General features: G+C 34.7%; 2 protein-coding genes across 2 annotated transcripts; both read left to right on the forward strand.

Annotated features, from left to right (window-relative positions):
- The first annotated feature begins 56 nt into the window (after nt 1-56).
- Nucleotides 57-5,064, forward strand: b4galt7 (xylosylprotein beta 1,4-galactosyltransferase, polypeptide 7 (galactosyltransferase I)). Its single transcript, XM_051658313.1, has 6 exons — nt 57-670; nt 1,768-2,097; nt 2,482-2,707; nt 2,790-2,873; nt 3,006-3,110; nt 4,049-5,064. Exons 1-6 carry the CDS (start codon nt 618-620, stop codon nt 4,202-4,204), a joined length of 954 nt encoding a protein of 317 aa, XP_051514273.1. The 5' UTR covers nt 57-617; the 3' UTR covers nt 4,205-5,064.
- Nucleotides 5,065-5,142: 78 nt separating this feature from the next.
- On the forward strand, nt 5,143-21,032 carry LOC127418009 (homeobox protein EMX1-like). Its single transcript, XM_051658320.1, has 4 exons — nt 5,143-5,178; nt 10,647-11,661; nt 17,823-18,007; nt 19,752-21,032. Exons 2-4 carry the CDS (start codon nt 11,313-11,315, stop codon nt 19,917-19,919), a joined length of 702 nt encoding a protein of 233 aa, XP_051514280.1. The 5' UTR covers nt 5,143-5,178; nt 10,647-11,312; the 3' UTR covers nt 19,920-21,032.
- Nucleotides 21,033-24,592: the final 3,560 nt, after the last annotated feature.

Raw genomic sequence — 24,592 nt, forward strand, 5'->3', positions numbered from 1 at the left:
AAATGCTCAGAAAAGCCTAGGAACTCAATTTCGTTCTTTGTTTCGCGGGAAATATTATACGGACGGACTAAACGAGACCAGCCAGCGTGTGATTTTTTTTCTTTTGTCACAGTTCTACATTAAGTTTTCGAACGTTTATCGTCAATGACGCCGCGTATAAAATAAGCGGAAAGTAGATAGTATGTCTGCGGCTTGTAACGCACACGAAAGTAATTCAGACAGCTGTTCTAGTCAAGTCGCGACACGAATGCGAGCTCGAGTCCTGCGCTTGCTATTTATCACACCGTTATGAGTGACGTGTAACTGATTTCAGGAGTCTATAATCAAGCATCAAAAGACATAAACAAACATGAATTAGCTTTATGGTTTATCTTTAGCGTTTAAAGTGCGGTTAGTGTTGTATCGGCTATGAAAGGGAGCATTCAAGGCGGCAACTTGAAGAATGCGATTTAAAGTTGCAGATCGTTTATGATGGAGACAAACAACATATTTTAACTTGAGATTTTAACATGTAGGTGACATGATCCTAAAACAAATCCCGTATCGGTGAATAATACGTGAATAGATTCAGTCTGTCTGCTTCAGCGTGGTACATTGTTGCACTGGAAGGCACAAAGATGATGTACTCTTCACGCAGAAAACCAGTGCTGTATTTCAAAGATGACAGAAGGTAAGCATTTTGAGATCATAAAATGCATTTTTGAACATGTAACCACTCTATTTTATTCTTATATATTCATATACCTGGTTTGTTGTAATAATTTGGAAAGTGTGCTCTGTGGGTTTGGATAACCCACTGTGTGACTGTGGAAGAATGTAATTCCAGTTTGCTAGTGGCTGATATTTGTGTTTGATAATTTCAAGAAGTGAAAGCCAAAGGCTGCATCATCATGGAGAAGTTCAGTGAGTATGTGGTGTAGTGCCTTATTCAGGAGTGTGAGGAGTTTGTGTCATTGAGCTAAGCCAGCTGTGCACAGATGCATGGGCTCTGCTGTGTCTTTAATGGAATAGCTCTCCCACAAATGAAAATTCCCTCATCATTTACTCACGCTCATAAATACCATCCCAAATATGAATGACTTTCTTTCTTCTGCAGAACACAAGCAAATATTTTTAGAAGAATATTTCAGCTCTGTAGGTCCATACAGTGCTAGTGAATGGTGACCAAAACTTTGAAGCTCCAAAAAGCACACAAAGGCAGCATACAAGAAAATTGATACGACTCCAGTGGTTTAATCCATGTCTTCTGAAGCAATCCAGTCAGTTTTGGGTGAGAACAGACCAAAATGTAACTCCTTTTTCACTGTACATCAGATCGAGATGGAGTTGTATGGATTACTTTTATACTGCCTTTGTGCTTTCTCGAGCTTCAAAGCTCTGGTCACTATTTACTTGCATTGTATGGACCTACAGAGCTGAAATATTTGTATAAAAATCTTCATTTGTGTTCTGCAGAAGTAAGTAAGTCATACGGATCTGAGATGGCATGAGGGTGAGAAAATGATGAGAACTATTTGTTTAAGGCCAACAACTCTAGTTTGTCTCACAATATAGCTATGGTTGCTGTTGATCTATGTATTATCATATTCTAACATTGTTTATCTTAACATGCTTGTAAAGTGTGACTGGAACTTCATCCAAGTAACTGAAGTTTTAAACACTGACTTTGTTTGCAGAGACTGTTGTTAACGTGGATTCCATTGAATGATGCTTGAAAAGCCGTTTTGTATGTCACATTTCAAGTTTATCTTGCATTTATGTTTTCAGTTTTTTATCAAGAAAATGCACCGTCTGGAAGCTTTTCGGGCTCTGCATTGTGTTTGTTCTGGGGTCTCTTCTTTGGGTGCAGCTGACTTGTTCAGGAGACATGAGCCAGGCTGTTGGATACAGCCACCTCCCTCACCAGCCCTGTCCTATGGAGAGACAAGCTTCCTCTGTTGATGACCCATCCTGGGGCCCTCACAAAATGGCCCTCATCGTTCCATTCAGAGAGCGCTTTGAAGAGCTTCTTGTATTTGTCCCATATATGCACGCTTTTCTCAACAAAAAGAAAATACGGCATAAAATATTCATTATCAACCAAGTGGATCGCTTTCGGTGAGTAGCTTTTACATGTTTGTGTTTATCGATGGGGTTTGTTTATTGCCCAAGTTGGGTAATGTGTGATGATTAATGTACTCTTTGTTCATTATACAATGAACAGTGTTTTTTTTTTTTTTTGCTAGTCTAGTCAGGACAGTAGTTCAGAATTTATACTAGTAGTAGTAGTTCAGATTTTTAATAATTGCTTTGCCAACATTTTCACTGGCCCCACCACAAAAATGATACATTTTAGAATTGTGCCGGGAAAAAAATATTTACGTAGTTTTCTTAAAAATTCTACACTACTTTAAAACACACGTGTTATCTCTTAGGATCAAATTTGTGCTTTTGGATGAAACAAATAAGGATTTTTATTTGAATGCACTTAATGTCTTTCAGATTCAATCGAGCTTCACTTATTAATGTTGGCTATATGGAGAGTGATAATGACACCGACTACATTGCGATGCATGATGTAGACTTGTTGCCGCAGAATGAGGATCTAGACTATGGATTCCCAGATGAGGGACCCTTCCATGTGGCCTCACCAGAGCTTCATCCCTTATATCATTATAAGACTTATGTGGGTGGGATCCTGTTGCTCACCAAGAAACATTATCAGATGGTAAGATAAATAAAATATACCAAAAAAATAATAATTATTGTTTCATAAAATAAAAAATGTGATTTTTGATTTCTACCTGAAGTGCAATGGAATGTCAAATCGCTTCTGGGGATGGGGAAGAGAAGATGATGAATTCTTCAGAAGACTGCGAACTGCTGAACTTCAAGTACAAAAGAACTGAAAGAAACACATTTGCTTTATAATTAGAGCAGCTTTTACCCATGAATATTTTTTGAAATGTGATGTATTTCTGATTTGGTAAAAATGATTTGATTTGTAATAACATAAATCTCTGCAGCTTTTTAGGCCAAAGGGTATTACTACAGGAACTAAAACATTCAAACATATCCATGATCCAGCTTGGAGAAAGAGAGATCAGAAGCGGATTGCTGCACAAAAGCAGGTAGAAATAATAATAATAATAATAATAATAAAAGTCTACATGGGTTTATGAATCTGTACTAAGCTAGATCTTGAAAGGAAAGCCTTGTTGAAATGTTTTTAACACTATCACTAGTTTATTTTTTTCTGAAAGTCATGAGAATTCCCAACACTGTGTCATTTCCATCTCAAATTCTGTACTGTGTGTAATAGAATTCTGTGAGGGAAATGATGATGATGATGAAGTCAAACTCCATTGACTTGCTAAGACTAATGTCATAGCTAACATTTTATGTATCCTAAATGCACACAATTAAACAATATTTTTTCACCTTTTGCATAATTTGGCAAAATTCCAGCTTGATTGGAAATGATGCCCAATAAAAAATATTCTGCTCACAGGAAATATTTACTTTGGTTTTTCTTGGTTATTTTAGCACAAGCATACTCTTTAGTAACACATTTGTCTTCAACTTTTGAAAAAACACTTGATCAGGTGCAAAATTGTTTGGTTTGGTAGAAATGAGCCACATCTGTGGGACGGTTGTAATAAAAATAAAAAAAAATGATAGAAATAAGTAATTTAATATTGAAAAGAGTAAAACAGTAAAATCTGTACATAAAAGGCATTTGAAAAGTACCAAAAATAAATGATGAAAGCATGGTCAAAAGTTTCCAAGGCAGTTTTAATGAGACCTTCATATAATAAAAGAAGAAAAAGAAATCTTAAATCTGTTAGATTTAATAAAAATCAACTCCTGGGACATGAAAGTGCCCTAAGTTAAAGAAACACCCATAGATGTTTGTAAATATGACCAATAAGGAAAATTGTTTCAAGGCTGTGGGAAGTTGTAACATTTTTATGAACAGTTATTAGAACAAGCTGTTAGAGTACAAGTTTTCCTGTTTAGATGAAATGTGTCCTAATCATTTGGTTATATTTTCATGTGCTTTTCTCAGGAGCAATTTAAGGTGGACCCAGAGGGTGGCCTAACTAACATCCGCTACAAGGTGGAGTCCAGACAGGAACTGACCATAAGTGGAGCTCCATGTACTGTCATCAGCACGTCTCTGGAGTGTGACCTCAGCCAGACCCCATGGTGCCAATTCAGCTAATATGCCTCAGCAGGATCTGTAAAGCCAGAATTGTACCGATTCTCCCTCTGCTGTGGCAGGACAGCTTTGACAGATTATTTGTGCGGGTCACACTTGAAATATCACCCTGATCGTCGTACCAAAAGGACTTGAATTGGTGATTACGTTAGGGGAAATGACAGAGACTCTGAGGTTTTGTTTTTATAGGTCCGTGTTATTTACTTCGTCCATGATGAAGCGCTGCCTGTATAACTGCCTTGACTTGCCTCATTTTTTACTGAACTGTAGACCAGTGTCAGGTACTGCACTGAGTTTGCATCAGCATCATGTCAGTCTTTTAATGATGTATTTTATAATATTTTATTAGCAGTGGCCTGTTTATGGACTGTTTCTCATAGTGCAATTGTGAGTTTTTGCTCAGCCCTGTCTTAACAGAATTCAACTTTCTTTTTGCTTGAATTCAGAAACTACAGAATTATTTCCTGGATACTTGGTGTCTTGAAAAAGGACAATATTATTGTATAAAACATGGGTTTAAGGGTACTTTGTATTTGCGCATTATTCAGTATTTATATATATAAAAAAGTCTCCTAATTTGCTTTTGTCTTTTTACTTTATGTTTGTAATTCAGAATGCATTGAATGCTGTTACAGGCAGCTTGCATCCACAGGACTGTATAGAGATTCCAAAAGCTATAGCCAAAAACATGAACGTATTTCAGTGCAACAGATAATACAGTTCTGACATCACATCTTTCTTGTTTTTATTAGCAAATTTGGTAATGGCTGAACATAAACTGTGAATCAGTACTCTGTCCAAACAGCAATATGTTTATGTAATATATTATGTTTGCTGTGGCAATAAACTGCTTGACAACTGCATAGAGCTTGTTTACTAAAAATCAGGAAAATATGACACTAATGCAAAAATTTAATTCTCTGTTTTACAATACAGGGTACTTCACATTCACCAACAGAGCATTGTCCAAAGTAACAGTAAGTGTGTGAGAATAGAATTTTGTTTTGCTTGGTATTTAAGTATTTGTGTATGTTCTCTCCCTTTTTTGAAACGGTACAAGACTTCTGAATCATGATAACTGTTTGTCCATGTGGTTTTTAAGCTAGTGCTTAATTTCAGTGATGAAAATTTGATTATTAGCTACTGGTTTCCAGGTACCCTTGAAAAAATTACTAGGGAAACTATAGTTTCCCCCAAAATACCGTAGGTACTACAGTTAGTGTAACTAATGTAACAATGAGTTAATGTGGGACCTCCTTTAAATAGTGTAAAAAGCTTTTAGAATCTTTTAGTTTTTGTGTCTGGTGGCTAATGCAAAGCTATCAGTTTTATTATAGTAACAAAAACTGTACAAACTGTATTTGGCCGAATTTATGATTACCATGGTAATCTTGGCCACTGCAGATTTCATGTTAGATTAAATTATTAGACCTCCTGAATGTGCACGAGCAGCATCAAAAACTTGAAGATGTTTTGTATAAAATTCACTAAATCCCTTTACCTCAGAACTCTGGTGACAAAGTAATCGATTTAGAGACCATAAACCTGAGTTGATATACCATGGCCTGTTCAGTTTCCTATTTATATTTCGATAACACTTTACAATAAGGTTCCATTTGTTAACATGACCTGACAATGAACAATACTTTTACAGCATTTATTAATCTTGGTTAATGTTAATTTCAGCATATATCAAATCAAAAGTTGTATTTGTTAACATTAGTTAATGCACTATAAACTCTTGAACTAACAATTGGATTTTTTATTAACTAATATTAACAAAGATTAATAAATGCTGGTGAAAATATATTGTTAATTGTTTGTTCATGACACCTAATGTATTAACTAATGGAAAATTATTGTAAAATGTTTCCATATTTTTATGAGGCATCTGTAAAGAGATTAGTTACTTTGCCACTGTTTTCATCTCATCATTTAGTTCTGGAGCTGTTGACACAGAATATCCTAATGTAGCTGCAAATCTCATGAATATTAATTGTTATGTACAGTAAAAGATTCTTTTAAATTACTTGTTTTGATCAACAGTCATACTTAATGATTGATTCAAGCACCCAAATAAATATTTCACATAATATGGTAATTTCATTTCTACATCTGCAACTATCAGTCTTGGGATTTTGTTGATCTGTAGATGAATACATAGATCAGCAATATGATTAAGAACATGTCTGTTAGATCTAGTGGTAACTTTTTGCCTTTAGTTTTTAGAGGAATTTATTTGAATAAAACAAGACTGCATCTGTATATAGGGAGGAAACACACTGAACATCGGTGCACCCCATCATCAATCAGCACCTGGTTACCACACACACACCTGAGAGCGATTAAGAGAGAGGGAGAGAAAGAGTAACACACACACACACACACGAACTGGAGATTTTCAGGTGGATTATACACATGCCTGACGAAAGCTATTTCAAAAAGTGGTGAGGACACGTCTCACCCATCTCAACCCATAACTGACAGCGATGTATCTAATAATCATTCAGTGAATACTTGGAAACAACTGATTAATTCATCTTTTACCTCTTTTTTTCCACGTATTTGTCTATGTGGTCATTGTTGTTGAGGAAATAAGCTCATTAACGCGCGAGAGCCCAAACACTGTACACGCGCTGCAATAAGGTAGGCAATTGGTCAATGCTGTGATTGGCTGCTGCTGTAATCAATCACGGGATTGGTCAATGGGTCTGAAGTCATTTGTGCATTTGGTGAGAGTTTAGGCAGTTTGACATGAATAAACCCTTACACAATGTCAAAATCAACCATAATATACTTACATTTATGATTAATACATTTGGATACTTATGCTGGGGTGGCAATGCTTTTTCTTATGGTGGCATTTGCCACCCCGGTAGATCCGCCCTGGCCCCTGCGTCAATGTAAATCTATGGGATTTTTCCGAGAGATTTGATTGTCTGCTGTGTGAAAACCATAATTCCAATTCTGATTCCAATCCAGTCTGAAGCGTCTGGAGGTCTGCTCCAAGTTTATTGGATAGTTTAAAGGAATGTTCCGGGTTCAATACAAGTTAAACTCATTCGACAGCATTTGTGGCATAATATTGATTAACACATGTATTTTGACTCGTCCCTCCTTTTCTTAAAAAAAAAAAAAAAAAAAAAAAAAAAAAGCACAAATCTGGGTTCCGTTGAGGCACTTACAATGGATGTGAATGGGGCCAATTTTTAAACGTTAAAATACTCCGTTTTTTTTTTCTTCAGTGTGTTAAAATCACTTACCTTTTCTGCATAAAGTTATAACCAATTTTACATCTTGGACTTTACAACGATGTGATGTCAACAAACCCAAAAATGACAGCAAAAATGACAATTTAAACAACCTTACAGCTCAAATACAAGTTTTAACAGAAGAATAAATGCATGTGCTTTTATAAAATTATAAGCTTTACATTTTCTGTATTTAAACCCTCCAAAAATGCCACATTCACTTCCATTGTAAGTGCCTCACTGTCACCTCGTTTTTGGCTGTTTTTTAAAGAAAAGGAGGAACGAGTCCAAATACATTTTTGTGGTAATCAACATTATGCAACAAATGCTGTCGATTGAGCTTAATTTGAATTGAACCCGGAACATTCCTTTAAGCTCTAAGAGGAGTTACTGTTAATACATTTTGTCTTTGTTTGGGGATTTTGGGAAAAACCATAATTTTATATAAATTTATAATGGCTTTCTCAGGAGTCTACATTTAAAAAATAAAAATAAAAGCCTACATTTGAGGCACATACCTGTCGAGCTTCAGCAAATGTAAATCACACTTTGGTTACATACACTATATATATATATATATATATATATATATATATATATATATATATATATATATATATATAATTTATTATTATTATTATTATTTTTATTTTAATTTAGTCAAAGCTTTTAGTACATTACATGCAACCGGCTGCAGGACTCTGCACATTTGGAGGGGGTTGTTTTGTGCCTGCCTGTACGGATTGGTACACTGGAGGGCGTTGTTCGTAAAGGATGAATCCATTACAAAAGTGTTAAGTCTATAAATTGTTTTGCCCAAGTCATTTCAGTCACTGATTGAAGACTGTAACAAAATCCTTGTGAAGCCTGTATCATATCTATAAAACTGCCCAGCTTCCATAACCTGAAAAAACAAAACCTTAATACCTCTTCACATATTGGACTGCAAGATATATTCCTAACTCTGAGTGCCATAGTGAACAGTGTGTTTAAACCACTGTATCTTTTCTTGTCCTCTTCCCCCACATATTTTTAGCTTACTCTGTGCTTTTGAAAGGGATTCAACTGTTTAATGCATGCACTGAAAGCAAACATTGTTGAGTGTCTTGCCAGTAATAAAGTGTTTTATAACCCTTAACCCTAAAGTTATTTTACACACTTTATCTATATTGCTGTTCATCATTATTATCATGTAACGTGTAAATATAAATCGATTTCAGTTTTTTTTTAATCCAAAACCTTATGCCAAATTGAGCTGAATTATTCAAATATTTTTTCTTTCTGTTTTAAAAAGCAAATGCTAATCTGCTAAATTTAGCAATTGCTAAATTGATTTTATTGTCGCTGTCATTTAACACTACTAATAGTACTTTGTTCTATTTATAATCTAAGATAATTTAAAACTGGACAAAATGATTTAGCCTTTTTGTAATTTCTCTTTGTCTATCTTTTATATTTATATATATTTATCATGAATAGGTATTAATTAACGTTATATTTTTTTCCCATCATGTTCCCAATTTCTCTAAGCATTGATTGTCATCCATTTCATTAACCCTCTCTGAGTCAACTAATGACTAGTGAAATAACCATTCTTGGCTGCTCCATGTTCAAAGAGGGTTTAAAACCAGTTAGTTCCAGGCAGGGGAACAATAATCACATTTTAACTCGCCTTCACACCCAGAGTGCTTACAAAAACTCCAACTGTTATAGCCTTTCAGCTGTGCACAATCTGCAATCAATTGCCAGAGGCTAAATTAATAGTTGTTAATGGCCATTTGTATTTGAGGCAAAGGGGACAAAATTAGCCAGAGAAAGCTATTAATTATATGCAGAGGGCCTAAGAAGGCAGGCACAAGAGGGCTGGAGACGGGCTGCTTTGGGGTTCAATGAGGTCTGTGCCCTGCGTGGTTCACATGGGTTTTCGCTGTGTGGATTGTGAAAGGCCTGAGCAGGGGGGCTTTTGTGTGGTTCCTGAGCCACGATTGTTCCTTCTGAAAAGGGTGACATCTGTCCGGGGTTTCTGAGACTCTGATCCACCCCATTAGCCTCCATCCTCTCTCAACAACTTATTACGTTTGTTACTGACAAATGAGACAAGGAGAGGCACTCGAGACATATCAAGCCGAGAGATCAATGCCCCATTCCCTTGATCTATGTCTGCTTCATTAAGACACCTTCATAAACTGCTTAACAAGCCATGATGATATTCTTTAAATAAAATACAAATCTCTGCACTGTATGAGTGATGTGTCGTGATGTATTACATCAGATTTGCTGTTTTTTTTTTTTTTTTTTTTTACTCTCCCCTAATTTAACTTAAATGCATTTAAAAACTTCCCTGTATTTCAGTTATCTTTTCTATAAAGAATATAATTTAATGAGGTTTATTCAGTGCTCTTTCAACAACAACAACAACAACAATAGTATAATGGTAGTAAAATAATAGGCTAATAATGATGAAAATAATATTGTATTGATAAAAATAATTATAAGTAATTATATCACTACAAGGATTGATAGTGATGATGATGATGATGAAATTGATATGGCGGTGACAGCAAATGTAATGCATGTTTTAGGCTGTTATTAGCCTATAGGCTGGTGTTGGATTATTATTATTAATAACAACAACAATAATGATGATGATGATGATAATAATAATATTAAATATTATTAGTGCCTCTTAATTTAAGTTCAGTTAGACTACTTATTTGTAGACATTGATTTTAAATGGTCAATGTTAGCGCTTTGATTATAATACACTACAAGATGCAAAACAATAAATCACAATTTTATGCTACCTTATAAACGAATCACTTTTACAACATTTTCACATTTGACCTATTTATCGGCTTTTAAAAAATTAACCAATTCACAGTATTTAATATATATATATATATATATATATATATATATATATCTAAAAATGTATAATAAATGAATAGACTATCTAGAAGAATTATGCGCCTGTTAAATTACTGTAACGGTAGAATAAAAAGCATTAAAGCTAAAAGCAAAATTTATGAAATCTTTTAGTAAATTAGCTTTTTTCTGCATGTAAAATAACTTGTATAACTTATATAGTAAAATGCCTTTGACTTTTCAACTGTAACCATTCAACAACTCATTTAGCCTATTCTTCTTAAATGTGTGTCTAATCTAAATATAATAGATATATTTTGACATTTCAGGTACATGTTGAACTCTTGCTGATCAAATCCAGAATTACTTCACACGACACAAAATGGCTGTACTTTCCTGTTAGCACCACGCTAATCCATCTGCGCATGCGCACCACACCTTTTAAGTGGGGGAGATCCGCGTGCAGGTGTTGAAGTTGGAACTTGACAAGCGCTCGCGCAAAAGCTGACGGAGCATCGATCATAGAGCTGGCAGCGATCTACACCGGAGGAGCTGATGCCCGCATCACATCAAACGGACCAATGAGACAGCTGAAAGCTCATTCGTTTTGCTTTGATAAGGACATGCAAGAGATGAGATCTGAATTAATTTGATCATTACTGGTGACGGTCAAGCTCGTGAGTGCTTCAAATTGACAAAGTCAGAACTCTCACCTCTGTATCCAGCTATTGGGAGAATATTGCAAGCCACGAAATTCAAGGAGCAAGGAGACTTGTGAAGTTATGGATTGTAGAGGGACTGTGGCCATGTAAAAAATAAATTTTTTAGATTTTTTTTATTTAAACGTGAGTTCACTCCATCATCGGCTTCAGACTGAATTCCCAGGTCACCTGTATAGGCATCTGTTATTTTTATTATTTTATTTATTTGGCTGTTTTTTAAATTTTTTTTTAATTATTATTATTTTTAAATTTATTTATTTACTGATCATCACAATGTTCCAGTACAATAAGAAGTGCTTCACCATCGAATCTCTTGTGGGCAAAGACTCGAATTCCTCCAGTGCTGCTGCGGATGAGCCCATCAGACCCACAGCTCTGAGATTTAATGAATCCATGCATCCATCTCCCTTTGGGAGCTGCTTCCAGAACTCAGGCAGGACACTGTACGGCAGCAGCCCAGAGATGATGTTCACAGATCCGGCCACTCATTCCACCAACGCAGGCCTGTCTCTGCGTCACCTTCAGATCCCCACACAGCCCTTCTTCAGTCCGCATCAGGGGGACACCTTGAACTTCTACCCATGGGTGCTGCGGAACAGATATCTGGGACACCGATTCCAAGGTACAGAGCGGACTGAAAAACTGTGTTCAGTAATATTGACTTTTACAATAAAGTGAAATAAAATATTGGCTTTAACATTTCATAGGCCTACTCAACGAAATTCGCTTTCAGTGCAACATAATCAGGTCTAATTGATCAATGGTTTCTGAATGTCATAGGCTAATATTGTTTTCAACAATATTTTATTTTAACTTTCATATCCGTATTTTAGACGATCAAAGCGCACCGATCCGATGTCGTAAATTGTCCTCTATTTGGTCTCTCAATCGTATTATTTTTTTCTTTTTCGATCGGTAGACTAATTTTAAATGTGTTATAATAACCATCGGCAAATTCTGCTTTGCAAGATAATTATTTTTTGTGTAAAAAAACAAAAAACAAACAAACAACAAAAAAAAAAAACAACAACAACGGTTTGACTTTAAATTAGCTGAAGCGTTCATTTTGGCTGTATCAGCCAATTAACTCCAAATGTACTTATACATGTATAGTAATTAATTAATGAGGACATGTTTATATAGAAGTTAGGGACGTTGTTCTATAATTAAGATATTCAAACAAAATTCAATATATTTCGTGTTTGTTTCAAACCGTTCTAAATCCTTATTGTAGAATATATAAGTGATTCATTATTAATGCATTATGATAAATAATGTGTTGAAGTATAAACTGAAAACGAAGACAAATGTTCTGCCTCTTGCTAGTGAGTTTTAATATTTTACTTAAATGAATCTAATTCATCCATTTAGGAAAACTGCTTAAACTGACATTTTAATATGAATAAATTTGAAGTAGGCTTAATTTATTGTGTTGTTACTTGACGCTAAAGTTTTTTTTTTAAATTATTATTTAATTATTTATTTAGGCTATGTATCTTCTTAAATATGGGATTTCTGCAGTTTACAGCCTACACCCAAAACATTGTTAATTTTATTACACTATTACATATGTTATGGAGGGACAGAAATAATTACAATTACTAATGTATGTGGATATTTGAATGATTTCCTCAATGCGTTACAGGCAACTATTAGTTTCTTTATGTTCGAGACTCTATAACACGTATATAACATACGTGTTATGATGGGTCGCAAACGTATAAAGCTCTCAAAATATAAGATTCGTTTATAAAATATAATTCTAATATTTTAATAATAAATGTGTATAATATATGTTATTACAAATTTTAGCTTTTGAAACAATAATTTGGGGAAGCACTTTACAGTGTTAATAGATATTTGCAGTTATCTTGGCTAAAATAATAATAATAAAAAAAGACTATTCGCATTTTAAAATATTTTAAAGCTGTTTGATCCTTTCAAGGTTTAACATTTTATTTTATTTACCACAATGAGATTAATGTTTCTAAAAATTTCTGTCAAACTTTTTTAGGCTATATATATATATATATATATATATATATATATATATATATATATATATATATATATATATATATATAAAGAAAATATATATATATATATTCGTTTTTTCTTTATATATATATATATATATATATATATATATATATATATATATATATATATATATATATATATATTCGTTTTTTTCTTTTTATATATATATATATCTTCGTTTTTTCTTTATATATATATATATTTATATATATATATATATGATTTTTTTTAAGGTCAAGATGATTTGATCGTGCTGTTTGCAGAGTCCTTTAAAAAGTGTAATCGATACCTGGTGGCCCTATTTACCAGGCAGTTTGTTAAAGCAGCTATCAGTAACTCTGGCCCCAGTCTTACTTATTGACTCCACTGTGATGGGAAGCCCAGCAACATTAGGTGTGCTGTTAGGGTGCTGAGCTGCAACACAGTCCTCGGGGGCATTGCTCAGGTAATTGGTGGAAGTCAGAGGTTGTTGTCACTATTACTCAGATCCGGGGCTCAGATAGAGCCTCTTTGTTTACACACAGAGCAGATCCACTCACTGATGGTGTCCAGTAACCTCAAAAACTACTGTTTAGACAAGACTAAATACAGCCGAGGGGATTGGGTGGGAAAGGATCACCTATCGTGAGAGTGTCACTTTTTTGTCTGCACTAATGTGTGCATGGGTTTTAACTCTACCACTTCCTGAATAGGATAAGATATGTGTCCATGTCCTCGGATCCGTCATGCAGGACAAGGTAAACAGGATCCCAGACTGGCCTGCTGTTGTACATGAACAGGGTTCTGTGTTGTGGGTGCGTTTCACAGACGTGTGTGTATATGGTACAGATAGCGATAGGAAATAGGTCAGACGGTCTTCTACAAAAAGCAGATGGACTTGGCATCGTCATTGTGCAGATTTTTTTTTTTTGTGCACTATCAGGTGACAAAACAAATCTTTGAGGTTCCAGATGCATGAACAGTATCATCAGACTCTTTATCCTTCTCTTTTTCACTTAAAGAGGGCCCATTCCAAAGCATCCATTTGCTAAAATAATAAAAATAGCAGTTGAGACTTAAAATATTGACTTAGGTAATATTTCTTTAACACAATTTTTTGGGTTAACAGTAAGTAAATATAGAAAATTCTGATCCTGTTCAGAGGAACCATAACAGGGAATTCTGTAGGAGTGACCAAAGGGTACAGTCTCTTTATTTCCCACTATAGGCCACCCTTCTCCCTGCCTGTAATGAGAACAACGCTGACAAGACCAAGATTGTTTGTGCCAAGGGAATGGTAGTAAAGCTGATCTGGGTGCCATCTGGTTCCCTTTTCCTCATGTTGGGCGCTTTCTTGCCATAGATAGGCCAGTGCATGTTTGAGTCCAAACCCCCGGAGGGTCTCCCTGCTCTTCAGGAGGCTTGATTCTCTGTCAGTGTTCTGGCCTGCTAGTCTGAGCCACCACTTCTCTCTAGAGAGAGAGACATGGAGGTGATGTGACACATGGTCATGGCGACTGCAAACTGAGTGCACAAGAACAAGATTTGAAATTCTCTTGTTGAATATACAAGTCCACTTGTAAAAATGCTACTATTTTAATGTGTTTGAATTTTTTATTTATTTACATATATAATGTAGTATGTAAATTACAAATTATGTTATAAGCATAACAATTTAAGTGAAAAGTTGATTCGAAATAAAATAAACATGAATTGTATTATTTCTTAGTATTTGTTGAGTCCCCCTTGTGCTTTAATGATAGCATGCACTTGAGCTGGACTCAACAAGTGTATGCTAAACCTAATTTTGTTATCCCAGAATTATTTGAAAAGGTTTCAGATAGCATCGTGTGTGATTCAATGTACGCAAGGAAATCTGACCTTTTGTTTAAAGGATTCAAAAGAATATTTTAGGTACTACTCAGGCTCAGCTCAATTGACAGCATCTGTGGCATAATGTTAATTACCACAAAAATTTATTTTCTCGTCCCTTGAAAATCTGGGTTGCAGTCAGGCACTTACAATGAAAGTGAATGGGGCAATCCGTAAACATTAAAATACTCCCTGTACTCCCACAAGACATAAATAATATGCATTTTAACATAGGTTTAGTGTGATAAAATCACTTGATAACCTTTTCTGTGTAAAGTTATATCCAATTTTACAACTTCGTTGCCATGATGACGTAATGCCTTGAACCCTAAAATGACTGTAAAAACACAGATTTAAACTAATTTACAGCTCAAATAATACAAAAGTTTTAACAGAAGAATTAATGTAAGTGCTTTTATAAAATTATAATCTTCACATTTCTGCCTTTTAAACCCTCTAAAAATTGGCCCCATTCACTTCCATTGTAAGTGCCGCACTGTAACAAACTTTTGGTTTATTTAAAGAAAAAGAGTGACGAGTTGAAATTATTTTTTGTTGTAATCAGCATTATCCCACAAATGCTGTCGATTGAGCTTAACTTGTATAGAACCCGGAATATTCCTTTAACATGGCAAATGTCACAAATTTGCTTATTTGACTGGTGACCAGAGATGCTGAATATTAAATATTTCTTTCCATTTTACATGGAATCAGACTTTTGAACCCCACTGTATCTTTGAAATAAATGGCCAGGTAAAGTTTTGAAAAGTTAGCCACTAATGTAAGGGCCATTTTTGGTTGGTTGGTTCTCAGCGCACCTTGAGGACGGTTTAAGGAGTGTTTGTCAACACCTTCAAGCTGCATAGAACTCATTATTTACATTTTTTCCACCCTGCCAGGGCCCTGCTTCTCTCATTTTTGCACGGAGATGTCTCCACTGTTTTTGCCTCTGGGGTTCAAAGCATTTTCAACACACCAGCTGAAAGCAATTGTCAATGACAGTCCTCTGACAGAAAATATGCACCTTTTACTAAAATGGAACTTCTCTGTTATTGAACCTTTTACAAGAATAACCGATACACACTAGTCAGTCAGTGCACTGAAACAAACACCCTGAATTTTGCAACTGTTCCGCATTGGGATTCGGGAAGCCTAGAAATGCATGTCTGAGTGATGTCTGTGGACACCGTATTATTAAGCAGGGTAGAGGAGCTGTGGTGTGAGCTGAAGTTGCTTCTCTGTGATGGTTTAATGCCCCTCTGAAAGGAGTCAGTTTAAAGCTATTGTCTGCAGATAAAGGGCTAGTTTCTGAGTTTTTAAAGAGACTTAAAATCCGAGAAGCCTCATTCTAATCCTCTTTTCATCTTTTGGTGATGCCATTAGTGATCTTTTGTGTTCAGAATTGGTACATCAGTGTGCTTTCTTTGATGATGAGTGTTAAAATTTGAATGAGTTCCCAGTTAACTGAAATCTTACGATGAACAATTTGGATTTTAAAGTTTGTAAATGTGTGGTTAGTGGATGGTGTTGTGCAATTATATTGTATGCTGGGAAAGTATTTCTGGATGAATATGTTTCATAACATCCATTTAATATATGAATATCTCTGTAACCATTGGAATTGACAGTTTAAACATCTTTATGGCTTGAGTTATGGCATGGACCAACCATATACAGAAGGGGTTGAAGTCGTTATAGAGACAAACATCTATTCGAGACGTTTGCATGCTAAAGATGTACGTTTGCGATTGTACACCTGATGCGAATGATGACACATTTTGGTTATTTTTTCATTGACATAAGCTCATGATCTGTCACTTCTGTGTGCTATATAATCCTCTCTGTAATCGCTCCGAGAGAATATTTTGTTTATATTTGACTGTGGTCATCATCTTTCTGAATATTCTTAAGCATAGCTCACTAAACACTAAAATGGTCACGTAAATTACACATCCATTTGTTTATGAAATTTTTTTTTTTTTTCTTTTTCTGTGTGTTTGCAATAATTGACAAATGGATTATGCTCTCCAGATGTTGCTTATGGTCAAGTGAAGATCACGCTTGTGTGAAAACGATAAAGGCAAAATTTTATTATTGCCCCATGCTGAATAAAATCAGAGTAAACGTAAAGGATTTAGACTTGCTTAACTGACAATTAATAAATCTATCTCAGTTGTTTTTGCATCTTTCAACGTTTGTTGTTGATCTATGATTCAGCATCATGACTTTAAAGCCCTGCATTTGTATGAAAATCAGGGTAATGCCATATTATCAGGCTCAAAGGAGAAAGTCTTCTCTTTGAATGCATTGAGAAAGCTTTCCGAGTGCTGAGAATTTCAGTTGGTATGAATGATGCGGTGTGAACACACCTCACGTAACCCATGTCTGTAACCGACATGGAATTATTCAAATCAGCTCAAGTGTGGCACAATTAAGACATGCAATCCTGCTTTTAATATATGCATTGCCATGCCAATGTAAAGCACATATTTTGGATAAAAGCATATGCTGAATGTCAATGTGAAGGTTGCTATTAAATAATAATAAAATAATATATTAAAAATAAAATAATAAAATTAGCCTAATGTTATTTTCAAAGCATAAAATGGCATTAAATGCACATCACTAACAAATATCCCTGAGAGATATTTATATATATTGGCCTATATTCCTTATTTCAGACATATGAAATAATAATAAAAAAGGTTATATATCAGGAGCAATGCAATGATGTCATTATGATGTCAATAATGTCATCATCATTTTTATTGAACCACATCACAGAGCATATCAGATTTTTTTTTAAACTATTTAAAAACATTTTTTTTTTTTTTTTTTTTTTTTTTGCCAGATTAACTTTTCTTTCTCTCTTCAACTGATTGTCCTCTACAGGTGAAGACAGTAGCCCAGAAAACCTGCTGCTACACGGGCCTTTCTCCCGCAAGCCCAAGCGCATCCGCACGGCCTTCTCCCCATCACAGCTGCTACGGCTGGAACGTGCCTTTGAGAAGAACCATTACGTGGTGGGAGCCGAGCGGAAGCAGCTAGCCAACGGGCTGTGCCTGACAGAGACACAGGTAAGAGGGCAGAATTTTCAGGGGCGCACGCGGCTGCATTCCACCACACTGAGCTTGTAAACACCGCAGCGTGTGAACACACATTCATTCATAGGCCTTTGACATCGTGACAGGACGGAAGTAATTAATCATTCATTGCCTTGGGATAGGCCAGATCAATGCCAAAGCATGCATTCAACAAGTATTTTTGGGATAATTTCACAATCAGCTTCACATACATACTTGTTTAAGATTGTTAGGCTTGAGCAATGTCTGTTGTGATAAAGGAAAACAGCTACTGGTGTTATAAGACTGGCTCATCTTTAAATTCAATCATTTTGTTTTTAGAACTACTTTTATTTTGGATTTTCTTTTTACAAACTGTTGTCTCTATCAAGCTGACCTAGTAAGAATACACTACCTTTCAAAAGTTTGAACACCTACTCATTCTTTCTTATTACTATTTTGCACATTTTAGAATAATAGTAGTCATTAAAACTATGAAATAATACAAATGAAAGTTGGGGAATGAATGAATATAGAATAAATATATTAATGTTTTTAATTTGTAACATTTGTAAATGCATTAGGTATCATGAACTAAAAATGAATGATATATTTTTAAAGCATTAATTAATACTGGTTAATGTTAATTTGTAAAAACACAATTGTTCATTGTTAGTTCATGTTTGTTCATAATGAATTAACAATGTTTTTAAAAAAAAAATTTGAATCCCCTTTTCTCCCCAATTTGGAATGCCCAATTCCCACTGCTTACTAGGTCCTCGTGGTGGCGCAGTTACTTGCCTCAATCCAGGTGGCGGAGGACAAGTCTCAGTTGCCTCCGCTTCTGAGACGGTCAATCCGCGCATCTTATCACATGGCTCGTTGTGCATGACACTGCGGAGACTCACAGCATGTGGAGGCTCATGCTATTCTCCGCGATCCTCGCACAACTTACCACGCACCCCTTTGAGAGCGAGAACCACTAATCATGACCACGAGGAGGTTACCCCCTGTGGCTCTACCCTCCCTAGCAACCGGGCCCATTTGGTTGCTTAGGAGACCTGGCTGGAGTTTGCATTAACAATGTTAACATATTACAGGTTATGTTTAAAATGAATGAATATATGTTGAAATTAACATTGCTAAAAAGTGTTGTCCATTGTTATTACATGATACCAATGTAGTGAACTATTGTTAATAAATACAACCTTGTTGTAAAGAAATTTGTGCATAGGCACAATTTATATTTGTCTAAAAAAACTACTTTCAAGCAGTTAAGCGTAACTCTTTACATCAAAAGGTTTTTAGGATCATGAAAATAACAAATTCACTCAAGTGTGTCCAAACTTTTAAGGCATATTGCAGTAGAGATCATTAAAAATAAATATAATTTTGTCAGCAGATTGAGAGATTACATAAACAAGCATATTTCATGTTTCTTTTTTTTCTTTTTTTTAATTTTTTTTTTTTATCAGCATGCATAAATATGTTTAAGTCTGGAAAAATACAAGGAGGGAAGCTGCCATATAATTTTGATTTTTGTTTCTTTCAAAGGACAAAAACTTTGTGATTTTATTACTTTAAAACTTTTTTACTTCTCACTTTTTAAACATTTTGATATTTTACCTCAAAATAAATAAAACAAAACAATATAAAGATGCATTTTCAAAGATCTTGAAATATATCTTGAAATATATTTTGCTGGATGGCTAGATAAGCTTATAAATTGATATGGCTTCTCTTTCTTGCTCCTGTTAAGGTGAAGGTCTGGTTCCAGAACAGAAGGACCAAGCACAAAAGACAGAAGTTGGAGGAAGAGTCACCGGATTCCCAGCAGAAGAAGAAAGGTAGCCAGCATATGAGCCGCTGGAGGGTAGCAACTCAGCAGGGCAGCCCTGAGGACATAGACGTCATTTCAGAAGACTGAGATCATACGGTTGTATTATCGAGGGCAATAAACCATCAGTCATGTTGATGGATTTCTGCCACTCACCGTAAAAAAGAAGTACATTTTCAGACACTGCCATTCATTGAAGTGGCTTGTAAACTACGGAACTGAGTCACAGCTATGAAGTCGGCCAATATTGACTTCTGATCATGCACAATTGTGAACAAAGACGTTGACAGCTGAACTGCTTACAAAGACTTGACTGTAAGACTTCTGTTTGCAATACACATGGACCTCTTCATTTTGGATCGCACTCCATCTCAAAGCAATGAAGACTTTTTTGTACCTTTTGTTTTATAGGTTTTAACTCTTCTCTTGCTCCTTTATTATCAGTCAGAACATTTCTGTCATTTCCGTCATATGTTGATGACAAAGATAATAAATAAAAACAACACATTAGTGGATTGATAAATGTTTCCTAATGTTAAATTGTTTCAGACATTCAGTGATCACAGTGCAACAACAATCCAGTGCATAAATGAATCACTCATAATTGTACCTCCATACAAAATGTTGTGATACTTTTGAACTGGATGTCTGTATTTTACAAAATCGTTCTAACCAATATAACAGCAGATTCACTATAAGTGGTGAAACAACTCGTCACAGTCAGATATGTTTTATAGTCTTTCTAGAAAACCACTAGTGCAGTTACACATTTGAAATTGTTCTATTTATTCAGAATGAACATACTTTTCTATGCATTTGAGCTACAAACCCAAAATTTTATTTTGTGTTTTACATCTAGGTTAAAGCTTACTGAAGACTTTACATGTATTGTGTGAAAATTATTTTTATATATTTTGTTTTTGGTACCACAATGGCTCTTGAACTGATCTCAAATATCAGTGAACTAAAGAAGCTTAGAAAATGTTTCAATTTCGTTTTACACTCATACAATTAAAAAAGAGGGGAAAAAACAGTCTAACCTCCAAGACCCAGAATGGTTTGTAGCACTTCATAGCAGATTGTTTGTTTTGGGGTTTTATTTAAGGTGATAAGCACTGTAATGTCATCCGTTTGTCTTCACTGTTCAGGATTTTTTGTTGTGTGTTTTAAATTTTTTCTGCAAACTTTTAGATAATAAAATCTTTAACTTAATGATTCTTTGTAAATTATTTATCCTTTGTTCTTCGTATAATAATTACTGTATTCCCTTATATTGAATGCTTTAGCATGAGGAGCAATAATGTCATTTTATTCAGACCATGTGCATTTTTTAGAAGTGATTTGTTATGCTTTTGCATCCCTGAGGAACCACAGCTTAATGAGTTCAGTTACATAAAAATACAGGTATCATTAGCCAGAAGTCTTTTCAATAATTTATGGTGCATATAAGTACTTGAAATTGAACAAAAACATCTCCACTTCTGGATTTACTTGTGCAAACATTGTGATGCCAAAAAGTAGTGAAATTCAAAACCAAAACAGTACCACCTTTATTTGTAGCTGTTTAAAATACTTAGTCTGGGATTACAAGAAGAGACAGAAGCAATAGAGACAGCCGAAATAGATTGAAGAACTGTGTCAAATTCTTCAAGAAGTTTGGAACATCCTTTCTGCCAACAACTAAGAAAAACTGTGTCCTGGTGTACCTAGGAGAATTGGTGCTGTTTTGAAGGCAAAGGTGGTCACACTGAATATTGATTTAGCTTTTTTTTTTATGTTTACTGGACTTTGTATGATGTTAATTGATAAATGAAAACTATTTATGACATTATTTTTGAAGACATCCTCACTATGCAAAATTTTTCCCAAGTGCCTAAAACTTTTGCACATTACTGTATGTATATTCATTTTTCATTTTTAACAGCCTGAAACCTGATTTCAGGCTGTTAAAAATGAAAAATGAATCCATGTTACCTTTATGTACTGTAATTTTGTAATTTACACCTACTAACACTTAAAGTCCAGTGCAAAATAAATTTATTAAATGTACATCTTTGCATCACCTTAAAACACACAGACATTGATACATAGCCTCATTATCAGCCCATATACTTATAAAATGTGAAAGCAAATGGAAGAACAATCTATCCTTTAATTAAAGGAAAGAATCCCCAGGAAACAACACTTCTGAAATACATATGGGAAAAAAAATCCAGACACATAATCCATGACACTTAGAGATATAAAAGGATTAATTTAAACTGAAACACCCACTTCACGAAAAACAACTTTCTCACAGACTCTCTTTCAAGTTTAAACAAAAATCTATGTTTCTATTGTAACAATTCTGTTTCAGACAGGCAGGTATTTAAATTAGTACATTTTCAGTTAATTTACCTGTTCCGGTTTCACATACATACAACCCCCCCCCTTTTCATATTGAAAAAAAAAAGAAAAAAGAAAACTGCTCATTAATCTTTTGAGTGCTATGTTACTTACAAATATTTCCGACTAGCTACCTGCCTCCATGTTGTTGCCATGGATATGAAGAGGTGTAAACAAAAGAACAGATGGTTGAAAGCATGTAGGTGTTAAGATCAGTCTGTGATGTTTCCCAACTATGTTAAGTGAAATATTTAATCTAACTTGCAGTAATTTGATCTGGATCGGTGCCAAGTGTGGACTGGGGCACTGATTTAGGTTCTTGTTTCAAGATAATCAAAACTAATGCTTCACTGTTCTTTATCGTTATCTCCAAACCGAGTTGGTCTGTGATCTCTCTCTGACAAAATAAACACATAACAAAGTGATTTATTTTTTATTTACTCTCTTTTTCTAGGAAATGTTGCCACGATTCCACCAAGCAGTATTGTTGTAGATTCAGCAAGCTGTTAATCTTTTTTGATTCTCACTGTAGATTTAAAAAGAGAAATTGGTGAGTGCAAAAATGAAAACAATAAAATGAGGAATATAATAAAAGCCTTGTGTGTCTTTGAGTTTGCAGTGCTTGTGTTAATTTTGCAGTGCTTGTATTAATATAATTTGTATTACGCTTCTGTCCAGCTGTCATACAGTGCTGTGGAAAAGTATTTTCGCCCTTTCTGATTTCTTCAATTTTTGTGTATTTTTCATACTAAATTGTTTTAGATCTTCAAACAAAATATAACATAAAACAAAGGCAACCTGAGTAAACAAAAAATACAGTTTTCATATATATATATATATATATTTTTATTTATTTATTTTTTTTTTTATTGAAGCAAAAAAGTTATCCAACACCTATCACCCATGTGAAAAACTAACTGCCCCCTTAAACTTAATGGCTGTTTGTGCCACCTTTAGGCATGGACCACCGCCCCCCTTCAGCCCCCCACCCCCCCAACTCAAATTTGTTGGGGGGGTTTGGGGGGTTGTTGGGTTCACCCAGTTCCGCCACTGTTCTAGTGTGTATGGCGTGGGTGACCTGGGTGTGTCTAGTCCAGCTGAACCCCATTATGAATGCAGTTTCATACAGTAGATTTGGGGATTTAGTAAATAAGGGGCAAATACTTTTTCACACAGGCCCAGTTGGTATTGGATAACTTTTTTGCTTCAATAAATAACATTATAATTTAAAATCTGTATTTTGTGTTTACTCAGATTGCCTTTGTTTTGTGTTAGATTTTGTTTAAATTTTTGAAACAATTTAGTATGAGGTACTGTATACACAAAAACAAAAGAAATCGGGATGGGGGCAAATACTTTTCCACAGCACCGTAAATCCATAAAGCACAATGTATATATATATACATTGTATATATATATATATATATATATACAGTATATATATGCTATTTTTATATTTATTTAAGCTATATATACACAAAAATATCAAGAATTACAAACCACACTTTTAAGGAATAATTTGTGCAATTTATTTTTTACAAATCTCATTATCAGAAGATATATTTAGAAAATAATTTGTTGATTCATATTGTTATCAAAACTATTAATTATAATATGTATATTTTGGTGCTTGGTTGGTGGAGATTATGGAAATGATGATATCTGTGGGTTAAAAAAGAAAGAAAGCAATCAGTTTTCTATCAGTGACTCATTTCTCTCATTTGTGGCTATCAACTGCAGCTGAGCAATTACCATGTGTTTAAAGGGTGCGAACATACAGTACCCCAGTGAGGATATAAATAGTGTCACTGTTCAATGGTGTATGTGTTTTAATTACAAGTATTCATAAAATTATCTGAGTAACTGCACAAACAACATGTTGCTATTAATATATGGGTTGTCATAATCCAGTGTACAAACAAAAACACAGTAGGTGGATTTACCACATACACAGTATTTAGCAAATCTAACAATGACGCATTTTGGCAAAATCCTAGTTTGAGAGATATTACTTTTCCAAGGCATAAATATTTGGAATATGATGAACAAAAGGCATTATTAAAATGTTGTACATCCTTGCCTACATTTGATGACAGGATAATAATTTGGGATTTGGGTGGGTAGGCTGGAACTGGGAATGTTTGGACTTGAGAAGGGGGAAGTACATACAGTACTAGCGGCATTTGAGTATCTCCCTTACATCAACTGAATTCAGAATGCTATAAAAATAATTTGATCTGAAAAATGTTATCATAATCCAAATACATTGCAATATTTAATCAGGCTCCTTTATACATCCTAGTAATGATTGCGGAAAATGCCCAAAATTTGCCTTCTTTCTTTCTTTCTTTGTAGATTTGCTGCATGAAATTGCTGCG

Source organism: Myxocyprinus asiaticus, chromosome 27 (assembly GCF_019703515.2).
Source record: "Myxocyprinus asiaticus isolate MX2 ecotype Aquarium Trade chromosome 27, UBuf_Myxa_2, whole genome shotgun sequence".
Lineage (NCBI taxonomy): Eukaryota > Metazoa > Chordata > Actinopteri > Cypriniformes > Catostomidae > Myxocyprinus > Myxocyprinus asiaticus.